The following is a 21,926-nucleotide window of genomic DNA, read 5'->3' as shown; positions in this document are numbered from 1 at the left end:
GGGTCGACAAACTCGTACTTCACCACCCAATAGAAGCCAGCGCAAAAACAGTAAATGTATCCTTTCGAAGCATATGAAATTACGCAGTGGCTGCCAGAGCGCGGAGGTTATACTCCGACCCAAACTCCGCATACGATTTCACATGAACGTGGGTATGTCCCGTCCAAGCTCCCACTCCATCATTGAATCTCTATTCTTTGACCTGCCTACTACCCATACTACGAAGGCATACATATTCACCAGCACACACGGAAGTAAGTGCAAGATCCGAGGTTAGGAAGGCAAAAGCCACAGCGAAGATCAGCCTCTGACGATTCGAGATCTTTACTACGAGTATGTTACGCGTAACGCAAGCCCCACATCGAGCTCTATAGGGATGGATTGCTCCCTACATGCTCATACAAAGCTAACTAACCGAGCTTGGCTGTAGGCGCTCGAGTACAGGATGTCTACGTCGGACGACTAAGGATGCGATACTCCAACCCATACTACTCCGCTCTCCATATATGCTGACTCAACCGGCCTTCCCTCGTTTGCAAGAATACAAACATACAAGCAGTCCACCTGCCCATGGAAAGGGGGGACATTTATCATCCACGAGCCCAAGTCCAACCTTGTCATCGCATTGAGCAACGGTGTCTTGGGCCTCTACCCGCAGAGAGAAGGCGGGAGCCGGGACACGGCTAATCACGACTTCGGGCCGTACTGGAAGTGTATGGAAAATGAGGCGAGGTGGCTCGGCTTCGAAAATACGGTGTCAGCCGCCTACATAGGACATAACAACGAAATGTCATGCTGGCGCTTCGCAGCCAAGCAGTTGTCTCACGGTGATCGGGAATCGTTTTGCGCACGGCAACATCCTGATGGCGGATATGTGCTCCTGGTCAAGTACGGGAGCGGGTTCGTACCTATGAGAGCCGGAGGAAAGGGTGGTACAGAGTTGGTGCTGGACAATGGGCAGAAGGAAGGAACGAGATGGCAGTTCATCCGAGTTGACTACCCTTGAGTTAACTCGGACAATTATGCCGATTTTATAAGGCCGAGAGAAGGTAGAGCAAAGAGGGACCTCGGAAGATACAAATAGTGAACTAGCGAGCTGAATCAAAAATGAAAATTTCCTTAATAGCATTTTTATTTTCGGTACTTTCAAGATGTCTCTTACTTCATTCAACGATGTGAATTACCTGGAGGGAATTGCCAATGAACGACTCCCTCCCAAGCGATATGCCACCACTCACGTGACAATTACACCCCTGTCACGTGGGTGGATGCCCCCAGCAATTCGGCCTCAACTTCCACCTTTTCCGCCACGACGCCGGTTCGATTCGCGCTTTGGCCTCGACCATTTTCTTTCTCGTTCAGTAAAATCTCCGTTGTCCAGGCAATGACCTGAAATGAATATCCGCTGCAGGTGATTTTTCCAAATCGAGATTGAGCTGTGCAAGGCAGTGATTATGGGGACAAAATGGCCCCAAGTCTTCGGGACCTGATTGATTTTCTGCTTGCAGAGATTGCTCTCTGCGGCGACCAAGGTTGGTTCCCTGTCAATCTCTTTGCTTCGATGAAGTGAAGGTGGTGATGATGCTCCACCACCACTTCTACTAAAACTCAACACACTTCCCCTGCATCTTGCATGCATCTCATTGGATCAAACTACTTCCTTCTGCCTGTCGTTCCTACCTACGCCTGCACTTCCATTTTTGACACTGATACCACGTACTTCCCAATGGTAAAGTCAACTAATGCCTTCTAGGTGCATCGCCATTGGATATACTAAAGTTCATCGATACATTTTATGCCAGACTTGCACAGGATGCCCCTGACCGCAGCCACACCGTGGACAGACGCTTCAAGGAGAAAGTCTGGTCCTGGCTGACCAAGAACCCCGAAATTTCGGTGGGTCAGAACAGGGAAGGAAACCATCTTCGCCTGCAAGATGTCGCCGGATTTTCTCGTGATGAGTCTTCCACCGAGGCGCACACTCCCACTTTGTCGTCGGGGCCTGTTCGCGTGTTCGTCTCAAAGGAGCGAACTTGGCTAGCAGTCACCGGCCATGAGCCGGATGAGACCAAAGTCTTGCCCACCGAGTTCGCTCTTCTCTCAATTATTGCCTCGCGTAAGCATAATGGCATCGTGCAGACAGATCTGGTCAAGGCCAGTGGTCAGGACAAGCGGTCGGTACCAAAGCGAACCGACGCTCTGCATCAAAAAGGCTACATCGAGAAACGGGCCATTCAAATCAAGGCTGCTCGGACAAGTCTTTGCACCCTTCGCCGGTTTCTGACACCCGAGCATGCACCTCAGTCCGATCAAGACTCTGAGCCGTCGGGTGTGAAGCCCAAGATGATCGACTTCAATGAGTTTAATGGGAAGCTGTTCGACATCCTGAGGGAATACAGGCTTATCTCTCGCAATGATCTCAAAGCAAAGCTCGGATTTATAGATCATTGGCACTGGCGAATCCTATCCCGGGCGCTTCGCAAGTTCGAGCGCATCGGGGTCTTGAAGCGTGTGAAAGCCTTGTCTCAGTATGCGCACACACTGAAAAAATTTCATCCATGTGTCATGCTCATCCGGGAACCTACGGAGAAAGACATGGAATTGTTCCATGAATTTAGTCGAAACATCTTGGCCAATCTAGACCAGGAAGACAACGTCGAAATAGAAGACGAAATGGACCAGGAAGATTCAACCCGAGGGTCGCAAGCCCCTCCGAATACCACTTTGGTGAAACGGGAGCAAGAGGTGGAAGACGCCGGTCGCATTCTCCCTTCTTGGAGCCCAGACCGCAACATCCATAATCTAATCTTCGAGACAATCGATAATGCGGGGACCGCGGGCCTCACCAACCAGGTAAGTCGAACCAAGGAAGCAAGGTACCTGAAAACTCACTAACACCATGAAAAGGGGATTATCAGGAACTGCTTCGGGTACTACTACCGCAGACCGCTCGAAAACGCAATCAGTCGACTTACAGATTGCTGGCAGCTGTCCCAGCCACTACACTTGCGCCATCTGGCTATAGTGCGCGACACGGCACTCGAACGAACCATTACACACTACGTTCATTACACCGCGTTAAGTTTCCAGGCCCTAGTCAACGCAGGGGATGCGCTCTGGGAGGCGGTCGAATTCCGTCCAAAGGATGCCAAGGACGATAAGATCCGACCGCCCCCTGTAAATGCCATGCCTCAGCTGGATCAATATGCATTACCCTTAGACCGTCCGGGAAAGGAGGTGCTAAAGGGCGGTGATGCTTCCCTCCTGGAATGTATCCTCGTGGCTAAGCCGCCAAACTATAATTGCTCGAGCCGTGACCCTGTGGCAGTGCGGCAACTGGATGGCAGCTATACAATCGAGCAGCGACTCAAGGGCGCTGCTGGCGTCGGGGCCAGCCCGCTACGCCCCAGGTCCACACCAGTTACCGTCAAAAAAGAATACGCCGATGTCTCTGGTGATGAGATAGTCGAGCTGAAGCCTGCTAGACCACGTCTCAAGAAGCATGATCCAGAGCGATACAAAGGCATGTCCGAGAAGGAAAGGCTGGAAGCGATGGGCTATGATGAGACATGGACAGATTACAGCGTCTTGCTCATAGAACGACCAAAGCCCGGCGTGTACGTTACTCCGCGTGGCCGACGAAGGGCGGCTGGCAATCGACAGGGACGTCCTCGTGCTAGCAGGATTGCTGTGTTCAAGTCTCCGAGACTGTCATCTTTCTCATGGTTCCGGAAGGATCCTCTTGACCTAGAAGGTGATACGGCAGTTCAGTCTGAAGTAACGCCCCAATCACCGCGTCCGGTTGAAACGCCTGCGCCCACGGTGGCTGATCCTGGCACGGCACTCGGCTCTCCAAAGCCTTCTACAGCTGATCAGGCGAGAGGAAGTAAGCGAAGCCGACAGCAGCGTGATTCGGATGCGACACCCGAATCAAGAATTGGCAGCGCACGGAAGCAAAGACGAGTCAACGTTGGAACCTCCGAAAATGGTGCATTGTCCGTCACTGCAAACAGTAGCAGTCCCTCGGTTCAAACCGAAGGAGGAAACAGTCCTGACAGTCAAATGAGCCCCGTCACAACAAATCAGCGCACGAAACGAAAGCGAGCCGTGTCTCCGAAAGATAGAGACCACGCGACGACCGGTCCTGCTGAAACCTCCAAGAGTGATCCTATCGTTGCGAGACGGCGTTCCCCGCGCAAGAATAATCCCGGGACAATTGCAAGCGAAGTTAGTCCGCTGCCAAAGAAACCCCGTGCAAATAATACCCTACGGAAATGGCTTGCAACTTCGCAAACACCAAAACGTACGACTGAGAATCACGCAGGTGCTGAGCAGGCACCAGACTCTCATACGACCTCCCAGGATACTGAGAAGACAAAGAGCGGTGAAATGGATACTTCTACCGACTCTAACACGGCAAGCACTACAAACGCGGCTGTACAGCCAACTGCCGATCAAGTCGAAGTCCCTTCACCTTCGGTATCTCAAGTTGCGCCGGAGGCAGAACAGGTGGAAACCCCAACGCAGCAAACAAAGGACAGTGACCGAAAACTCAGAGCAGGGAAAGGAGGATCCGTCGCCGTGCTTCGCCGGCAAATCGTTATGGATATCATCGACCAGGCTGGAGGAGCTTACCCAATGGGCACAGAACTTTGGTACCCATTTATGACTGCATGGCAAAGGACTCGCTACAAGGAGGTTCCCGATCTCCGTACGGTTAGAACAGTTGTGAAGGGACTGGTTGATGCTGGCAAGCTGAGCCAGTTAACGTTCAGTGGACGTGACAACAAAGGTGTCATGGTGACAAAGAACATTGTCTATAAAGTGGATATGCAGGCCGATGATCCTTTGATTGAAGATCTGCAAAAGAAGATGCTGGCGGCAGACCGGTATTACTTTCCTCCAAACGTTGATATCGATCCGGAGATCAAGAAGAACGGCAGCAAACGTAAGAAGATGGAAGGAAAGGAAGGCCGGCACACAAGTCACTTTCCCTTACTGCCTGACGAGCTTACAGTGCAACTGCATAAAAAGCCCGCGTCTGTCGTTGCGATAGAGAAAAGGCGAGATATGGCCATGCGGAGGGAACTGCTCGAACAACTGGCTATGGAGGAAGACTTCGATCCATTTAGCGGCTCAGAGATTGTTCGTCTCATGACATTCCGACGCCGGGCAGGAAAGAACGGGGCTCAGGGATTGACCTCCATCACCAGACCATATCCGCTGAGGATGACCAAGGAGGAGCGACAGCTGCACAGACGTCATGCATTAGCCGGGTTGGCTTCGATTCGCAAAATGCGGCGCCTTTGGTCGTCGCTTGCTCCGTACTCGATGCTTATGAACACCAGATCAACCTTCATACCCACTACCGGAACATTTTCGACCGAAGCCGGTATTCCGGCTCTCCAGGCCGCGAAAGACCGTGCCAGAGCAGCAGCAAGAAAGCATGTACTCATCCCTGCAACTGAGCTACCACACTCCTTGGAAGACATCCTTAAGTCTCAGAGGCACAGTTACGACTACTCTACAAGTGATGACCCGCGCGCACGCCAATTCTTTCATGAAACCAATACTATTTCTCGGTGGGAGATTGAGAATGAGGATTTACTTGCGCGCAAGAGCTCCGAAATCACATTCATCAATCAAACAGTACCGAACCTAGAAAGCTCCGGAATTGAAAGTGGTATCCGGTTTGATTTTGATGAGAGCTTCGGGGATATTATCACACCGCGACTTTCCGTGATTACTCGTCAGCGACGCCGACGATCAGAAGCTGCTTCAATGGCACCCCAGAACCGCCGAATAGCCAAGTGGGATGAGTCCATGGCCGTCGATGAAAATAAAGCGCTCATGTCAAGTCAGCAGCTCAACAACCGGAATACCATTCCGAAGAGAAACCGGGCACCATTGGCCCCCGAGATGGTTCGAAGAATCATGGTGGCATTTGCCGTTGTTCGAAGTCTGGCGGGAGGGTCGGATGCACGTCAGATTGACTGGACTCTTTTGTTCCATTGCTTTCCTGACATGGACCAGGATATTGTGGCTGAAAGAAGCCGTCTCGTTCTCAACAAATGCCGATTGCAAATCGTCAAGATGCAGAGTGACTTCCACGAGAGGTTTCTTGATGCTTATGCCAAAGATGAAGTGCCCCCCATCGACTACGATGATCTATATGGATACGACTGGGAAGGAGTAGTCGATTGGGCGATGCATCATCTAGAATTACCCAAGTCTGAGAAACTACCTGATCTACCCGCTACGAGAGAGCAGCTGGATAGCATGTTCGATGTGCGAGAAGAGCCAACCAATCCTTTGGACGAATTCTACCATGTTAGTCAGTCGATCACTGTTAGCCGCAAGCGGGCCTTAGCTGCCGCTGTTCCGTTTGCCATGCCCTTGAGCAACAAGGTGGCTCGGGCTCAGCCCCGGAAGGCCGAACTGGCCCGTTTGGATGTAGCCAAGACGTGGGTCCGAGCAAATGTCGTAACCCCCGATGAGACCTACCGTCCGGTGGAGGCACGGCAAAGCCTAGAACGATTTGGAGAGCCCTTGGTCCACCAGGCGCTGCAGTCGCTGGTTACAGAACGCGCTCTTAACATGGGCAATCGGGGTCGCATTACTCCCGGACGCAACTACGATGTCACAGAGTATTTCTTACTCGCCATCAGCAAGAAACGAGCCATTGAGAGTGTTCAACTGCGCCGCGCTCATAAATTTAAGACTGAGGTCTTGGATCCCGCTTTTCAAGACCAGGGACACGCTGAGATTGACTGGAACGCGGACGACGGCGACATACTCGTGGCTATCAACCTACTCTGGGCTGGTCGCGTGCTCCTGAAACCGCGTGACCCACCTCGCGACAAGTACGGTCTGACGGATGGTGGGTACCTGACTCGACAGATGGACAAGACGAAGCTTCGGTTTACGGTTGAGATCTGGCCGACGGATACCTATGTGTATGGGAACCCCGTGCAGGAAAAGGCCAGTACTCTAAAACCACCACGATTGCCTGAGGAGATTGATCCCGCGACGTCACTACCCGCGAAGGTTCCACTATGGTATGATATCCACGGAGACTTCGTGCGAGTTCTGTGGGATTTGGCCGTGGCATCGGTGGTGAGCTGCGTGGCGCAGAGGCCTGGAATCAGCGCTTCTAGCATTGCAGGGATGTTGAAGCCGACGATGGGAGGATGGGAGGTGCAGCTCTTATTGGAGTATATGAAGGAGATTGGGGCTATGAAGTTGGATTGGACGAGAACGGACAAAGCGCATGATGCGGAGGAGCCAGGCTGGCGGGTGGACGAATGGTGGTATATGGTGTTGGCTTAATTTAGGTGGAAGATCTAAGCTGTAACTATAGGGCGTTATCTTGGACTTGAATGAGAAAATGCTTTCTCTCGTGTGTTACCCTGCTCATAGTGTCTTGTCTTGTTCCATGTATAACTATTCCAAGCAATTTTTGTTGAAACAGCAACCAGTCTTTCACAATGACCAAATCTGGATTTTTTTTCCCAGAACTCTGGGACCTTCGTCAGAACTTCGCAACAGTAACAGCAGCATCACAACAAACAGCAGTCGGCAAACCAGCCATGCTCACCTGCTCGCTCATTCACTCAACATCAGAGAGCCACCAACAAACGCCACTACGCCTCACCTCAGAAGTGCCATGATCCCACCCTTTCTTATTGGAATTTTCACCCTCGTCATCATCCTCACCCTGTCACTTTACTATCGCCCTTTCACTTTCCCTTCCTCAACCCAGAGAACCCCATCACCACCACCTCCCCACAACTCCAACACCACCAGAAAAACCCAACAACCCGAACAACTACCACTGTCCCTGAAGAACCAGAACCAGAACCAGAACCAGAGAAAGAGCTCGAACCTCCCAAAATGACCCGCAAGAAGAAATCCAAAGCCCACAAGCTCAACCTCCAGCGCGGTTTTCCCCCCAAGAGACCAGCACCGCCGCAATCGCTCCCCCCACGACCACCAGGCCCGATCCCGTCCATCGAAACGCCCACCGGTCTGGCACTGGCTCGATCTCTGGTTCCAGCTCCAGCTCCAGCTCCCGCCACACCGGATAAGGCCCTCCCACCCCCCAAATCACGGTTCGGGTTCTCCTGGTGGCGGGACCAGAAGGGAGGCGAGATGTTGCGCGGTCAGCTTGCTCGGGGCAGTTGTGGTCAAATCCCTCCAGGAAGTAGTGATCCGATTCCTCAGGGCAGCTGTGGTCAGCGTGCTTACGGCAGGAGTGGCCAAATTCCTCAACGCAGCGATAGCTGGGTTGGAAGACCCGGGGAAGCATACCACGGCACCGGCTGCATCAAGCGCGAGGATGGGGGATATCGCGAATACGAGTACTTTACTCCCGCCTATCACACGGGGTATGCTGGTGGGTTGGGGGGTGTTCCGGACTATACCATGGGTTATAGAGGTGGCTTTGCGAATGGTATAATAGGCGATAGTGGTGGTCGTCATCATCACCATCAGCTTGGGGGGTTGGGGGTTGGTGTCAAGTCGGAGTATAACGGTGCGTCGTTTGGGGTAGATGCTGATGATGGGGGGAATTATGGCGAACCGTTTGGTGCAGACTATGCGGACGAGTATGGCACGGCATATGATACCTACCCCATGGCCGGGTACAGCGCAGAAGCAGGCTACCACCCAGCGTCCGCGACGTCTTACATCTCAGGGCATGGACCTGTCTCCTCCTCCACCCGTGACGCGATGTATCCTGGAATCATGAGCAGAGACGGCGGCGGTCCCGATTGCGGCGACAACGACCTCCAACCCATGAACCCTCGCCACCTGGACGAGACCAACAGCGTCAAGAGCACCACCCCCGACCTAGGTCGCGATTGTGTCTTCTGCGGCAGGAACGGGCATTCGACGGTGGCGTGTCCGGAACGGTGGGGGAATACTGATAACGGTCATACTGACTCGAAAACGGTGAGTTTTACCTTCTCCGCGTCTGCAACTAATCTACAACACGTCGAAAACATACTGATCCGATTGGTAGCAGACCCGCCAACCAGGTCATGAGAAGACAAGGACCAAGAGGAACAGGATGCGAACTATGCAGCGGAAACTCCGGCAGCACTCGGGGCGGGAGACCCAGAAGGAGGTGGAGGAGGAGCGGGAGAGGCTGGATGCTCTCCTTCGCGAGGCGCAGGAACTGGAGGAACGTGCTTCGCAGCTGCTGACTCGGGAAGAGCCGCCGGTGGATTTGGATGATATTCTACGCCGGATTATTGAGGATATGCGCTGATAGCTGATTGATTTTGTGCCCAAGAATCGAATGGTCAAAGATCGATTGTGATGTTCCATCTGATATGGTCTGTGTCTACTGGTGATATCAAATTGTAAGTAGTCGACATCCGAGTTTCGGGCAGGGAAGATACAAGTACAATACAAATCAACGCCCGAGTTTGAGTATTTTCCATAAACGCCGAAATATCCATCCGTGCTTTGTTTGAGAGAGGTTACTCGTCTCTGGCGAGGCGCCGGAGGATCATGACCACCAGGGCGACGATCACGCCGACGATGGCCCGGTCGAGCCAGGGGGTATCGGGGGATATTTGCTGTTGCTGTTGATGAGTTTGAGGTTGAGGTTGGAGCAGCATCTGGCGCTGCTGCGGCGTATGGTCAGGTTGCTGTTGCACAGCTGTTGGCTGTGTTGTCGTTGTTGATGGTGTCGATGCAGCAGCAGTTGTCCAGGTAGTAGTATGGATCTGTGCATCCCCTCTCCCAGACACCGCCGTATCAGACTTCAAAGACCCTATTGTCGAAGGTTCCTGATCTCCCTTCCTCTCCCCCTGCTCCTCCTCCTTCCCCAAATCTGCATTGTCGCCTTCACCCTCCGCACGTAAGTCTCCCCCCTCCTGCCTCTCCTCCCCGTCCCCCTCACCCTTCTTGTCCTCCTCATCCCCAAACTCAGAAACACTCACCCCCCTCTCCCGACAAAACTCCCACCACCCCTCCAGCACCTCCGCATTCGTCCTCCCCTCAACCCCCTCCACCCCCCCCTCCTCCCCTTCTTCCTCCCCAAATAATCTCCCCATACACCCCTCACACCTCCACCCCCTCGACGCAGCCGCATACCGCCTCCTTACCTCCTCCCCGACATCCAACCCGCCCACCTGCCCCCGCGCATCCCCATCCATAAAGCTCCGGAGGGCGATCAACGCCGTCCGGATGCCCCACGCCGGCTGCCACGTCTCCTCATGGTGCCCCGAGATGCTGAGGCAGATCTCGCGGTTGACCTCGAAGCGGCCGGAGGGGGTCAGGAACCGGAAGGAGGGCGGGCGCAGCGGGTACGTCGGCGGGAGCACGATCCGGCCATGGTAGATCCCGTCGCTGTAGGGGGACGGGGCCGGGGGGCCTTGCAGCGTGAAGTGCCAGTCGTACAGGTTGGAGGCGCTGATGGGCGCCGCGTGGAAGGTGGGGTCTGGGTTTTTGAGGAGGTCGGCTTGTTCGCGGGTTAGGCGGCGGAGGGAGGGGGTCATCTTTTTTTTGTGGATCTTGTGGGTGCGTGGGTGGGTTGGAGTGTGGTTCGGGGGTGTGGTTTGGAGGGATTGGTGGTGCGGGGGATGTTGGGGTGTGGTTCGGTGGTGGGTTTTTGGATGCGGTGGTGGTCGTGGTTGTAGTCGTGGCTGTGGTTGGTCAACAGTAGTTATATATAGTCAAGAGCTGAGTGTTGTATTCTTGCTTCGTGCTTGGTGGTTTCAGGGCAGAGACGTGGGTTGAGTTGCTGGGCGCATTGGATGATATGTACAGTGCTGTACTAGGTTCTGTGACAAGGCCGGCTTGAGTGACGTGTTTCCTTTGACGTCTGTTCGTCTTCGCCGATTGCAGTCCCCAGTAAAGCTGGGGGATGAAGGAATGAATTCGAGTCGAGTGGAAGTAGGGTTGTCGAGAAAGTGGCAGAAGAGTAGTATGTTGTAAGTCAGAGTCGTAGTCGTAGTGGTAATGAGGGGAATGAGGAGAGGCCAACTGGCCTGAGGTGTCAGTCTGGAATGTGGGCCAGGAACCATTGCGTAATCACAATGCATTCCTCACCACATAAAAATAGGAGTTCACAGACTTCACACCAGCCTCTACAAATACAACATCCTAATCGTGAGCCTGTCATATCTCATACTTATATATAGTTTTCCTAAGTGTACTGTACACCCCGTATATCAATCCCAGTTCCTCCATTCATCCTCTCCATGCAGTGCCGCCTCCTCATCACTATCCTCCCCGTGTCGCAGACGCGGTGACACCGGCCGCAACGTCTTCATCGACACACCGGTACTGGGTCTCTCAGGATCTCGAACTACATCCAACGGCTGCTGCGGCGTCCAGGTGACAGCCGGATTGGCAGCAGAAGTCGCGGCGTCCGGCCCCATCCAGCTCTGACTGTTGTTCATATTCCGTGTGTACAGATCCCGGTAATACTGCTGCTGGTCGGCCGCCTCCTGTTCCCGTCGCACCCGCACACCGTCGCGCGCCTCGAGGAACTTGGCGCTGGGCTCCCAGTGCCAACCGTCGCCGGTGGTGGTACACACGGGGACTGGCCACAGCAGCGGGCGGCTTCCGAACAGGTGCAACAGATTGCGCTTCCAGCCCAGATCGAACGCATGGGGCATCTTCTCGCTGTCCTGCTCTTCCAGATAACTCTGGTACCGATCATGCTCGCGCTGTCGTTCCATATCCGCATACGATCGCGTCAACGCCTGCTGCGCGGGGGACAGATCCTCCCTCCCCGAGGAGTGCTGCGTGGCGCCCGGCTGCGGAGGCCTGATCTCATCCTCCCCTTCCTCCGCCCTGGTCACCCCCGGGATCGCGTTGGCATGCGCATCCAGGATCTGTCCGCCATACTCCTGCAACCGGTGACCCAGACCCGCGACCCCCCCTTCCCCTCCAGCTCTATCCGGATCATGGCCTGCAAGCCCCTCGTAGCGATGGCGATCCAGCGCCTTCCGCAACGGCGAGACGTACCTCGTCTTCTCCAGACACTCAATCGTGGTGACCCCCCGGACCGCCAGACTGATATGCCACGCCGTGAAGCCCGACAACACCAACCCGATGATCCCGCCCAGCACGGCCAACAACACCACATTGATGGGCAGCATCTTGTCAAAGTCCATATACTTGCTGTCGTCCAGCATCTCGTTCCAGATCCACGTCGACGCAACCAGAAAGTCGACCCAGCAGAACACCGACGTGTATATCAGAAACAATAGGAACGCCTTGTAGTTGTAGAGCCCCACGCATGTCGCCAGCCAGGGACAGTGGTGGTCCATCTTCAGCACGCACCGCTTGCAGGTCGAGCAGTGGTGCGCCCGGTCGGGCTTGGGGCATTGGCACTTCTTGCAGAAGCGGGAGCCGCCTGTTGAGTTGACCGTGTAGGCCGTGTACTGCGGGAGTTCGGTGACGGGGAGGGCGCTGTATTCGTGCTGGCTGCGGCTGTTCGAAGGCTTGAGGGGGGTGCCGGGGTCAGTGAAGACGGCGACCGTGTAGCAGGTATTGAGGCAGATGTAGAGGAAGATTCCAAGGAAGGAGCTGGGAAGGCCTGGTCATGTAAGGAAGAGTCATTAGAGATGTACGGTAGCATTCCGGTAGGAGAAAGAGCCTCACCAATCCAGCTGCTCTGCACCGACTTGAAGCCGACACTGGCCTCCACCCAGACGGCCCACGTCGTCAGTCCATAAACAAAAGCGAGAGGGAAGAACGACGCCGCGGTGCAGCAGTAGCGTTCAATGCGCAGCGCCCAGGCCCGCGGCCGTCGCTTCGGCCACGACGGCGATAACGGCGGTGATGCTGCTAAGGTTGCCATGGTTCACAAAGTGGCCGGGGTCGAGCTGCCGATCGGTTCGTTCAGGGCGATCAAATCATGGCAGCCAGTCCCGGATAGAAGAAAAGAAGTACTCGAGTACGAGACAAGGAAGTTGAAACGCTGAGCGAAGCCAAGTAAGTGTGTATATATCTCAGCAGACAAGGCATCGAACGAGAAGTGAGACAGGGAAGATGTAGAGGAGGCCGTCGGCTGACGGATCATCGGCGGTGATTACGACGCTGCGGATGGTTACGGTACCGTACCGAGCGAGTCCCGATCTGTCACCGCCACATCCGGCAGATCACATGCCCACTATTAACATTACTACAGTAGATTGCTAGATTGTCAGATCGTGGCGCAGTCGCTCATAAGCCTTGTTGGCGTCCCATATAATAAATATAGGTCAATTATGTTCGTAATGCATTCGCTAGTCTACCAGAGATACTATATGAACATGATTCACTGCGGCACTGACATACAAAGCCAGGCCTGCGTCTTCTCCACTAACGCCGTTGAATAATGTACTGGAATGGGAAAATGTCAACCAAATCGCATAGAGGGATATTTAGATGTAAAACTCGTATGCCCAAAGATCCAAAATGCTGTATATCGAACACGCTTAAGAAGAATTCTCGTCGGTCGTGATGTTACCTTGCTCACACCAGTCCTTGATCGGCTAGAGGGTTATTAGTATGAAATGCACAAGACACATCTTGGAGAAAAGACTCACCAGACAACTGAGTCGGTAGCACCAGGAGCAGTTTGATTTCGGGTATTTGTAGAAATCGATGATGAGCAGGATGAACCCGATCAGCACGGCAACCAGGGCCCCCACACGCACCAACCACCATGCCCACCACAGAGGCTTTCGGCCGCGGAAAAAGTTCATGGGGTTCGATTTGCCCTCGGATGATTTCAGGCTGCGCTTGCCCTTGAGGAAGTCGACGATGCTGGGGGCAGGAACCACCTTCTGGCCTTCCTCTGGAGTGGCCGTGCCCACGCCACCGCTCATGGCCACATACGGGTTCCGTGCAAGTCCGATACGTTCTCGCAACGCGTTCGGCGATCTCAAGAGACACAGTCCCAGTGCCAGACCCATGGTGAAGCCGCCAATGTGTGAGAAGTTGTCCAGTCCTGGCAGCAGTCCCAGAACAAAAGACACGCCGATTCCTAGAACCATAATGATCAACTCGACCCACGGCGACTGGCGATCTTGCCAGCTGTATAATAGATCCAGTAGATCGAGTGCGAGAATGCCGAAAAGTGCTCCGGAGCAGCCGCATGATGCCTGACCCTGAGCGGCATAGTTGCCTCCGAGCACGAACCCCCAGATTCCACTCGCCAGATACACCAGAGCATACCGCCACCACCCAATCATTTTCTCCATGGCCACACCGATGGTCATCTGCGCAAGCAGATTGAAGCCGATGTGAATAAACCCGCTGTGAATGAACATTGGAATGATGAATCGGAACCATTGGTTTGGCTCAGGCTGGTCATCCAGCGATCCATTGGGCGTCGGGTTTGGCACACCGTTGAAACCACACAGTTCAGACAAGGTGCAGTGAGACTCGGTTGTCGTCGCGTTGGGACAGGGAAAGAGAATCGTTTCATTGGCATTCTGAATGCCCGGTGTATTCTTCATACAAGGAGTGTATCGAGATCCCATATAGATCTGAAGGTAGGGAGAAGGACCGATCATGACATTGAACGACGGTTTGGTTTCGATCGGGCTTCCCGTAAATTGAGCTGAGCCGGTCAGCATAATTCCTTTGGATCCTGATCCTATGAACCTACCGTTCTTGACCAACTCCACGATGAAGACAATGATCTGGATCAGAGTGAGAGTATAAGTGACCCAAGCGATCTTCCTTCCAAAGAAACCCTTCTTCTGTGTTCGTCGGGCGCCAGGGCGCATGGCAGGCTCGATCTCGTCCGGCGACGGCGGATAATGCGTTTGTTGTTGCATCCAATTCGCGGGCGGCGGAGGGCCATTTGGATACTGGTTGTTGGCCTTCAAGGGAATATTCTCGGCATACTGTTCGCCTTCGTTCACTCTGGCGCCGGCTGCATAGGCTCCCTGGTCGGAACCCAGTGATTGTTGACTGTAGTGAAGCTGAGGATCGGAAGTGGTGGGCTGATAAGGATGTGTATCGAAACCCGGATGGCCAGTTGCCGGATATTGAGGTAGGTTTGGATTGACCTGTTCGTAGGTTGGCGGATTGCTGCTGTAGCCACTCTGGTAGTAGCTGTTGGCCGCCATGTCGAATGGACAGCCGGACTGGCAACGGGCGCAAGGGGCGGGGGGTCAAGTGGTTGGCGGTTATTTGACTATTGCGACCGGAGGGCTGAGTTTCGGGGGAATAATATCGGTTGTTGCACCTTAAAACAAATTCGATCTGCAAGAGATGACGGTCGTTTGAGTCGATGCAGGATATTGACTGGGGTAAAGGAAGGCAAAACAATCAGCAGCAGGCAGGCAGGCAGGCAGGCAGGCAGGTGGGCAGGAATCACGGGCACGTTTGGCTATTAAACAAATGGACAGGGCTGAAACACTGATCAACAATGAGTTGTAACTTACTGCGTAAGTTTGGTTGGTTGTGACTTAAAGAGAAAAGGCAGGTCCAGGTTCTTTCCACTCCCCCCCTGAGCCGTCAATGAAAGCCGGCGGGAAAATCAGAAACAGTGACGGATCGCCCCCAACAGGCGCACTTGGTTTGCTATCCTGTCAACAATCCTTCCAAGGTTCTCGGACGGATGTGAAGAAATTGGGTCGACAAACCATCCAAATGACAAATGACAGGAGAGAAAATGAGAACGAAGGAGCAAAGACAACTTTGCAAGGGACAGGAAAGAAACAGTAATTTAGGCAGGCGTCATTTGGAGTGACTGTGAAAGTTCCTTTCCGATGGGCGCGCGCACCGCCGCCTATTTTTGGGCGGCGATCACCAAAAACCCATTGGAACTCATCATCGTCGTCAGCCAGAAGTGGTACGAGTACTCCGTATGCAGGCCAGATTCATTCATTACACACACGCAAGTCATCGCTGACTGCGGGCCACGCACACTGCTGGGGCCGGGCCAGTTAGGTGCTGGCCAGGCACGCTGTGGCGGAGTCTTCTTGGTTTTCCTCTACGATTCCCATTCGTCTACTCGTGCTATAGAACAGTGGCACGGCCGGTAAACCGTCGCGTCGTCGGCTTGGCACCTACAATACTCCGTACATATCTGGTGGCTGGTGTCCGCTCGAGCTTGACACTGCAAGCAGCCAAGAGGCTCGTGCGTAATTGGATTCTGTTCTGCGCGCAGCGCGCATACAACCAGTGCATCCCACAGGTTATATATGGGTTTGTTCATATTTCACATTAAGCATTATTTCACATCTAACAATACCCATTCGGTCCAATCCCACATGGTGGTCGCCTATACATCAATGTACGGTAGGGTTGAAGCTCATGTGCATGAGATCTCTTTTCCCTCGACCTTGGACCCAAAAAACCAAACAAAACCAGAAGATTGTACTCCCAGTGGACGGTCGACACGTACCAAGAAGTGTCAAGGTTGAGGGCCAAATCTCTCCATCATGTTCCGCCTGGGTTATCATCCTGCACGCTCGACACACGTGCTCACATTATTTAATCCGATGTCTTCCGTTCAATTCATTATGTTCGGACGGTGCACCCGCCGCTACCGATTGTATATCATATAATTCCCAAAACGCCGGTTTGAACTCCCAAATATGAAGCGAAGTTGGCACTCGGGGATCTGTCAGGGCTGTCAGCTTCGAACGCGGAATCGCGCAACTGCAGGTTTCGATCCTTCTCTTACCTTCCTTGTCGATCCCTGGTATCCTTATACCAAAATAGAGGTGCAGAAGCAAATCACACAAAGCAAGAGGGAAAGCGGAGGATCATAGCCATGACCCTCTGTATAACTTGATCGCGAATGAGGCGATTTCAGCTCGAAGGCATAGACATGGAGTTGACGTGAGAATCGATGATCCCCAAAGCAGCTCCCATTTCCTCTCCATTCTCACCAGTCAACAGCCAGATAAGACGGCTAGCCTTCTGGTATAGCAGCGCAGGGAAATAAACCAGCAGGGCCCAGAATAGAAGGGACAACACGACGATCACAAAGGTGTTAGCCACCAGCTTCTCTCCCGGCGTCATGACATACAGCCCGAATGTGACCTCATAGCGATAATATTCTAGCCGAATGCGATCGGTAATCCGCTGCAGGACGTTTCGGTGAGCTTTCTTCATGGACAGGTGGCTGACGGCGGAGGTTGAGGTCGACATTGTAGAGGAGTATTTGTTGATTAGCTCATCCACGGCCGCCGGCGCATGGGACGAGATGTGGGTGGAGGTGGAAGGGGTATAGAACGACTGCATTTCGGTTGCCATCGCTGCGCAGTTGCTGATATATACGTCGGAATGCCAAACTCAGGGGGATCGAGGTTTCCTTAAGAGGAGGTTCCGTTCCTTGCAATTCCTGGTCCGTAGCCTTGCCGATTGCACTCCCTTCCGTGACCAGCCGAGCAGGCGGGTAAACGGTCGTCAGAGATTTGGCGGTGCTGGTATATGATCTACGTTCGAGCTCGCGTTGCGCCGTTGACTTTACACCGTGGACAATCAGACACTCCTCCGAGCGCTACCGAGCACAGTTGACAGAGGAGCTCTGAGGTAGGAGCGTTGTTGAGCAGAGTTGGGTTGTGAGATCGACACCCGATCGCGAAAGTGCACAGATGCAGATCAGTTGAAGCTCCCCCAACAATGAAGTACAGGAATGAGATGGTGGTAACGGCAACGGAAACTAGAAAGAGCACCCAAGGAGGCAAGCCTGGAGAAGAAGACTATGAATACGAAGAGCTTGAGAGAGAAAGGGAGGAGGACAAATTAAGTAGAGAGAAGCGCAAGGTGTAAAGAGAGAAAGAGAGAAAGAAAGACTGAGCGAGCAATTGAAGGATCCGGGTTCGGTAGAGCGCGGATCAAGAAAAGCGGCCCGGACTTAATGATTGGAAGGACGAACGATTTCTCAGGCAATAGTCAGAGTTTCTAAACTTCTTAGACTGACTGTTGTTAGTCTAGTTCTTTCCGGGAGGAAGATGCTGGCTGATGCTAAGATAGCCAAGAGTCAATTAATCGTTAATCAAACCAGTCTCAGTGTCGTGGGGGGGCGCCTTTTTCAAGGAACGATACTCAGATCAGTAGTTGCTGAGAAATTAAACCTGCAGCGGGCGCCGCGAAGTGCCTGAGGCTTCGTGATGATTGGCCGCAAACGGCCTTCCAGCGTCATCGTCGGTCTCAAGTGGGCATTGTAAGGGAATTCCCGCCCGGGCTTTTCCCGCCCGGTCTTTGGTTCTTTGGATCTTTGGGTCTTTAGGTCTTTTGGGTCGTGACTCGTTTGGGTCTGCTAAGTTTTTTTCCTGGTTCAGTCCCAGAATTTACCTGAACTGGTTCAGAGTCAGTCAGTTAGTAGTCGTGAGAATTGAACACTTTTTTTTTTGGTTTTAAAAAAGTAAAGAAGTAGTGCCACTGTGAGTATGTTAGTCCAGGTCCGCGACTGACCCTTCGTCCAGTACGGTATTTGTAGTCCACCATGGGGGTAAAATCTGGAGGAGGAAGGGAGTCAATGTCAATCCATGCCATACCTTGCATGAATCAAGCCTAGCTACGTAGTAGTTGCTCATTACTCACAAATGATCGCTTACCAAGTAGTTATTTACCGTGACGACTTCCGGCAGCGTGCCTCTCTCCTCTCTCGGGAAACCGGCAAGCGGATGTGATATCCGACTGCTCGACCACTTTAGGTATTATTCCTCGCAGCCCTGAGCAAAGAATCATGAGATTGGAGTGGGACAGACTCCGCTTTTGTCGAGGCCTTGATGAATCACAATGAATGGAAGCGTCAAAGCCTGTTGATTGATGTATTCATCATATTCTGGATGAGTCGGTCACAAACGAGTCAAGGCGTCGCGACGCTCTGCTTCTAGCCTTGATTCTGAATCTACGAAGTATGCAGAATTTGTTATTGTTAGGCACATGACGAAAAGGAACGGGAGATCATCATGGGGACTTAGCGGAATGAATTGTCACTGTCTCTTTTGTGAAGGTGGCCTGGAGGACCCCTCGTTCCGTTTCACCGGGCAACAATGGGCGCCGGCAACTCAATTCCCCAACTTGAACCAGGCTGGGTAAGTAGTTATTGTTGGCATTGACAACTACAAGTCGATTGGCCGACTGGTGACAGTGATGAAGAGCTTGCACCTCATCTAGCACTCGGCTCTGACCTGGCTGTTCGAATTCATTGTCAGCTCGTGTCACCTCATCCATCATCCCTTCATCTGCAGTACCTTTGTGTACTGTACGTACTGCACACACGCCCATCGATGGGCTAACTAGCCCGGGTGATGTCATCCCCACCTATCGTTTCAACCGTCCCGCTTCGACTCCGTCGACAAACGTCCTTCCCCTCCTTTGCTGCATCGCATCTCACTCGAAGATCTCGCATAATCCATCACCGTTCCTTTCCCGCAAACCCTGTTTATCGCCATGGCTGAGGCAGACGATCCTCTCGTTCAAGCGTTGCCTCCTGCGACCGATTATCTGACCTACTTGACGTTGCTCGAATACCAATTGACCCCCGCCCGTCTGCCTACCCTGCATAAACTCCTCCAGGATGAGGTGCTGACGACCAATATCGGCTGGGACCTGGTCCAGCTGCTCATACCTATGCTACCTCAGTCTTTGGACTGTCTGCATGATATCGCTCGCCTGGGAAATCCTAGAGAGGTGATTCTACGGGTTTCGGATGCCTTGATGAAATTGCAACCCGCCGAGGATGAGAACGACGAGGTCGAACGAACAAATGCGGACTCAGAATCATCTCACCAGCACGGGGAGTCATCGCAAGATGTGATCAGCGAATCGGAGCCCAAATCGGACGACGAAGCGAAGCCCCTGCCTCGCCATATCCTACAATTCAACGCGCTCGTTTCCATGTTGTCGGTGTTGCACTCTCGCATTCAGACCAAGTCACCCAGTCGATTCCTGGCCACATCTCTGCAAGCCTTGCTCGAAGCATATACACTGATGCCCACGAGTGAAACTACAATTGCTTTGTTGGAATTCTTTCGGGATGTGTCGCCTTCGAAACGGCCGGCCCCGCCACCCCGGGCAGCCAGTGAATCCAGCGTGGTCCGCCTGTCTGAAGCTTCTGCGCCGGACCCGGAAGCTGAAGTTCAATCGCCGTCTCCGGCTACTGACAACGAGGCGGTCTTGGTCCAGAGGTTCCTACAGTTCGGTCTGCTTGAAGTTCTAAAATCGTACCTGCTCAGCTTTGCGGGCCCGCTTGACCCCGGAATGTCATGGACAATCCGGTTGCAAGAGAAACTTCATCCCGGATTGCGAATGGCCAGCCAACAGACGCAGACAGACATCTTTGCCCAAAGCAAACGACTGAAGGAGCGAGACTTAATCGTTGCCAAGATCACGGTACGGCCCGAGATCGAATCCTGGGGATCGTTGGTTGCTAACATTCATAGGCACTATCTCGCGACTTCGGTATTAGTGACAAGCAGCTGCTAGAAATCGCCTTGAAATCATCCGACGACCAGCCCCCGCCACTGGATTTCGATGAGCCGCCTCGCAAAGCGGACGAGATCCCTTTGGAAAGACATGGTTCCCTATTGCTCCTCGCAGCACGGGCAGCCTCGGCGGAATTGTTCTCCTCCGGCCGAGTCACCCCGACTGCTGTCTTCCCGGACCTGGCGCGCATTTTCCGCAACTTTGTTGGAGGATACAACTCGCCTGACGAGGTGGCCTTTGGGCAACCACAAGTGCTACTCGACTCACTACTTGCTTTGACTGTCTTCTCCATGCAGCAACCAATCCAGCCACCAGCCGCAGAAAAAGAGTTCATCGATTTCGTGCTATCCCTGACGGCATGTACTGCCCGGCAAAACTACAGTTCGGTTCGACGAATCCCGGGCACAGTTGTTCAGAGCAATCCCTCGCAGATCGCCCGCTTCAAACTAATCCGAACAGTTCTAGAGGATGATCGATTCCAGACTGTCAAAGACAGCGCCATTGCCTGGCTGAAAGACGGAATTTTGGAAGCATCCAAAGCTTCAGAGACCGATGTTCCGACTGAGTCAAGCATATTTCTTAACCCGCATTATTTCTCTGTGTTATTTCCCTCACTTTTCAACTCATCCGCCTTGCTTATGAATGTGTCATCGGACCTTGTGGCATCGTGGATCAAGTTCTCGCAAACCTTGACACCATCAATCCATGCGGCGCTCAGTTTGTACTACCTTGTCGTCTCGTCACCAAACCTACGCCGTCAATTGCAGCTGGAAAAGACCTACATATACTTCCGCAACCGCTTTTTGGAGCCGCTCAAATCCCTGTGCCATGCATTTGAGGCGGACCTCAAGGTCAACGGGGGTGAGGGCAAAATCGAAGCTGCGGTGGGTGAGGACCTGATGCAAATCGGAATGGCACGGTCGGTGGGCTTGGTTTCCCATGCATTGGAGCAGGTGGAAGAGGCGGTTGGGGAGGCGTTTGTGCTGAACAACTCGGAACTCCCTGAGCCCAGCGCTGATGATATAGCTCGGGTGGATATGATCCGAAAGGAAACCTCCCCTTAGGTCATCAGTAGTGTACATACTCACAGTATCGGATACGGCCGGAATATACGCCTCCGTATGTCTATAATCGGATCTTTGCTTGGTGATTTCTGCTCGACGCTCCCGGGCGAGGAGAATAGTGTATAGATGGATTCCATTATTCGCATGGGAGGTATTCCGTAGGAAGAAATGGACAAGGAGAAAGGTATAGGAGTAACGACGTAGAGGTCGATGCCATCTCGCTACTTTGGTGCGTTACCAGCCAGCCACGACGTGGCTTTGTGTGATGAGAGTAGTCGTCGCCCTTATCCAAGAGGTATTGGAATTATTGCAAGTCCATTCTTGCCCGAGCATTGGTGGACGGGGTTTGCTCAGTCCCTGCAGTGGGCTTCAGCTGGGCCGCATTGCACCACAAGTTGTCAGACCATCTTGGCTCATCACTCTAGTTAAGTTCTCCGGTGGGATTCCGTGCTT

At 53.2% G+C, this 21,926-nt stretch overlaps 8 protein-coding genes across 8 annotated transcripts; 4 read left to right on the top strand and 4 right to left on the bottom strand.

Moving 5' to 3' along the window:
• Positions 1 to 54: 54 nt before the first annotated feature.
• BO86DRAFT_444579 (uncharacterized protein) lies at positions 55 to 1,006 on the top strand (the record flags this gene model as incomplete). Its single annotated transcript, XM_025676391.1, has 2 exons — positions 55 to 152; positions 541 to 1,006. The coding sequence occupies 2 exons, from the start codon at positions 55 to 57 to the stop codon at positions 1,004 to 1,006; spliced, it is 564 nt and encodes a 187-aa protein (XP_025533583.1).
• Positions 1,007 to 1,326: 320 nt separating this feature from the next.
• BO86DRAFT_328294 (putative TFIIIC transcription initiation factor complex subunits Tfc3) lies at positions 1,327 to 7,352 on the top strand. Its single transcript, XM_025668634.1, has 3 exons — positions 1,327 to 1,532; positions 1,754 to 2,853; positions 2,908 to 7,352. The coding sequence occupies exons 1-3, from the start codon at positions 1,466 to 1,468 to the stop codon at positions 7,327 to 7,329; spliced, it is 5,589 nt and encodes a 1,862-aa protein (XP_025533582.1). The 5' UTR covers positions 1,327 to 1,465; the 3' UTR covers positions 7,330 to 7,352.
• Positions 7,353 to 7,492: 140 nt separating this feature from the next.
• BO86DRAFT_384748 (uncharacterized protein) lies at positions 7,493 to 8,083 on the top strand. The gene has a single exon (XM_025670952.1). It carries the CDS (start codon positions 7,667 to 7,669, stop codon positions 7,895 to 7,897), a length of 231 nt encoding a protein of 76 aa, XP_025533581.1. The 5' UTR covers positions 7,493 to 7,666; the 3' UTR covers positions 7,898 to 8,083.
• Positions 8,084 to 9,290: 1,207 nt separating this feature from the next.
• BO86DRAFT_424441 (UBC-like protein) lies at positions 9,291 to 10,966 on the bottom strand. Its single transcript, XM_025675454.1, has one exon. It carries the CDS (start codon positions 10,506 to 10,508, stop codon positions 9,486 to 9,488), a length of 1,023 nt encoding a protein of 340 aa, XP_025533580.1. The 5' UTR covers positions 10,509 to 10,966; the 3' UTR covers positions 9,291 to 9,485.
• Positions 10,967 to 11,126: 160 nt separating this feature from the next.
• BO86DRAFT_384747 (DHHC family palmitoyltransferase) lies at positions 11,127 to 13,027 on the bottom strand. Its single transcript, XM_025670951.1, has 2 exons — positions 12,625 to 13,027; positions 11,127 to 12,559 (listed from the first exon to the last, which is right to left on the bottom strand). The coding sequence occupies exons 1-2, from the start codon at positions 12,821 to 12,823 to the stop codon at positions 11,184 to 11,186; spliced, it is 1,575 nt and encodes a 524-aa protein (XP_025533579.1). The 5' UTR covers positions 12,824 to 13,027; the 3' UTR covers positions 11,127 to 11,183.
• A 415-nt stretch (positions 13,028 to 13,442) lies between these two features.
• On the bottom strand, positions 13,443 to 15,086 carry BO86DRAFT_300041 (rhomboid family membrane protein; the record flags this gene model as incomplete). Its single annotated transcript, XM_025667441.1, has 3 exons — positions 13,443 to 13,499; positions 13,554 to 14,572; positions 14,621 to 15,086. The coding sequence occupies 3 exons, from the start codon at positions 15,084 to 15,086 to the stop codon at positions 13,443 to 13,445; spliced, it is 1,542 nt and encodes a 513-aa protein (XP_025533578.1).
• A 1,693-nt stretch (positions 15,087 to 16,779) lies between these two features.
• Positions 16,780 to 17,226, bottom strand: BO86DRAFT_300032 (serine palmitoyltransferase small subunit family protein; the record flags this gene model as incomplete). The annotated part of the gene is made up of 1 exon (XM_025667440.1): positions 16,780 to 17,226. The coding sequence occupies one exon, from the start codon at positions 17,224 to 17,226 to the stop codon at positions 16,780 to 16,782; it is 447 nt and encodes a 148-aa protein (XP_025533577.1).
• Positions 17,227 to 19,374: 2,148 nt separating this feature from the next.
• Positions 19,375 to 21,473, top strand: BO86DRAFT_414746 (uncharacterized protein; the record flags this gene model as incomplete). Its single annotated transcript, XM_025674867.1, has 2 exons — positions 19,375 to 20,316; positions 20,367 to 21,473. 2 exons carry the CDS (start codon positions 19,375 to 19,377, stop codon positions 21,471 to 21,473), a joined length of 2,049 nt encoding a protein of 682 aa, XP_025533576.1.
• Positions 21,474 to 21,926: the final 453 nt, after the last annotated feature.

The sequence above is a fragment of the Aspergillus japonicus genome (genome assembly GCF_003184785.1).
Source record: "Aspergillus japonicus CBS 114.51 unplaced genomic scaffold BO86scaffold_1, whole genome shotgun sequence".
Taxonomy (NCBI): domain Eukaryota; kingdom Fungi; phylum Ascomycota; class Eurotiomycetes; order Eurotiales; family Aspergillaceae; genus Aspergillus; species Aspergillus japonicus.
The sequence above is the reverse complement of the archived record's forward strand: the minus strand, read 5'-3'. Positions and strand labels throughout refer to the sequence as shown.

Coding starts and splice junctions, on each gene's coding strand:
- BO86DRAFT_328294 (XM_025668634.1), top strand. CDS start 1,466: ATGGCCCCAAGTCTTCGGGACCTGATTGATTTTCTGCTTGCAGAGATT. Junction 1,533..1,753: donor TGCTCTCTGCGGCGACCAAG/GTTGGTTCCCTG, acceptor AATGCCTTCTAG/GTGCATCGCCATTGGATATA. Junction 2,854..2,907: donor CCGCGGGCCTCACCAACCAG/GTAAGTCGAACC, acceptor CACCATGAAAAG/GGGATTATCAGGAACTGCTT.
- BO86DRAFT_384748 (XM_025670952.1), top strand. CDS start 7,667: ATGATCCCACCCTTTCTTATTGGAATTTTCACCCTCGTCATCATCCTC.
- BO86DRAFT_424441 (XM_025675454.1), bottom strand. CDS start 10,508: ATGACCCCCTCCCTCCGCCGCCTAACCCGCGAACAAGCCGACCTCCTC.
- BO86DRAFT_384747 (XM_025670951.1), bottom strand. CDS start 12,823: ATGGCAACCTTAGCAGCATCACCGCCGTTATCGCCGTCGTGGCCGAAG. Junction 12,560..12,624: donor GGTGCAGAGCAGCTGGATTG/GTGAGGCTCTTT, acceptor TTACATGACCAG/GCCTTCCCAGCTCCTTCCTT.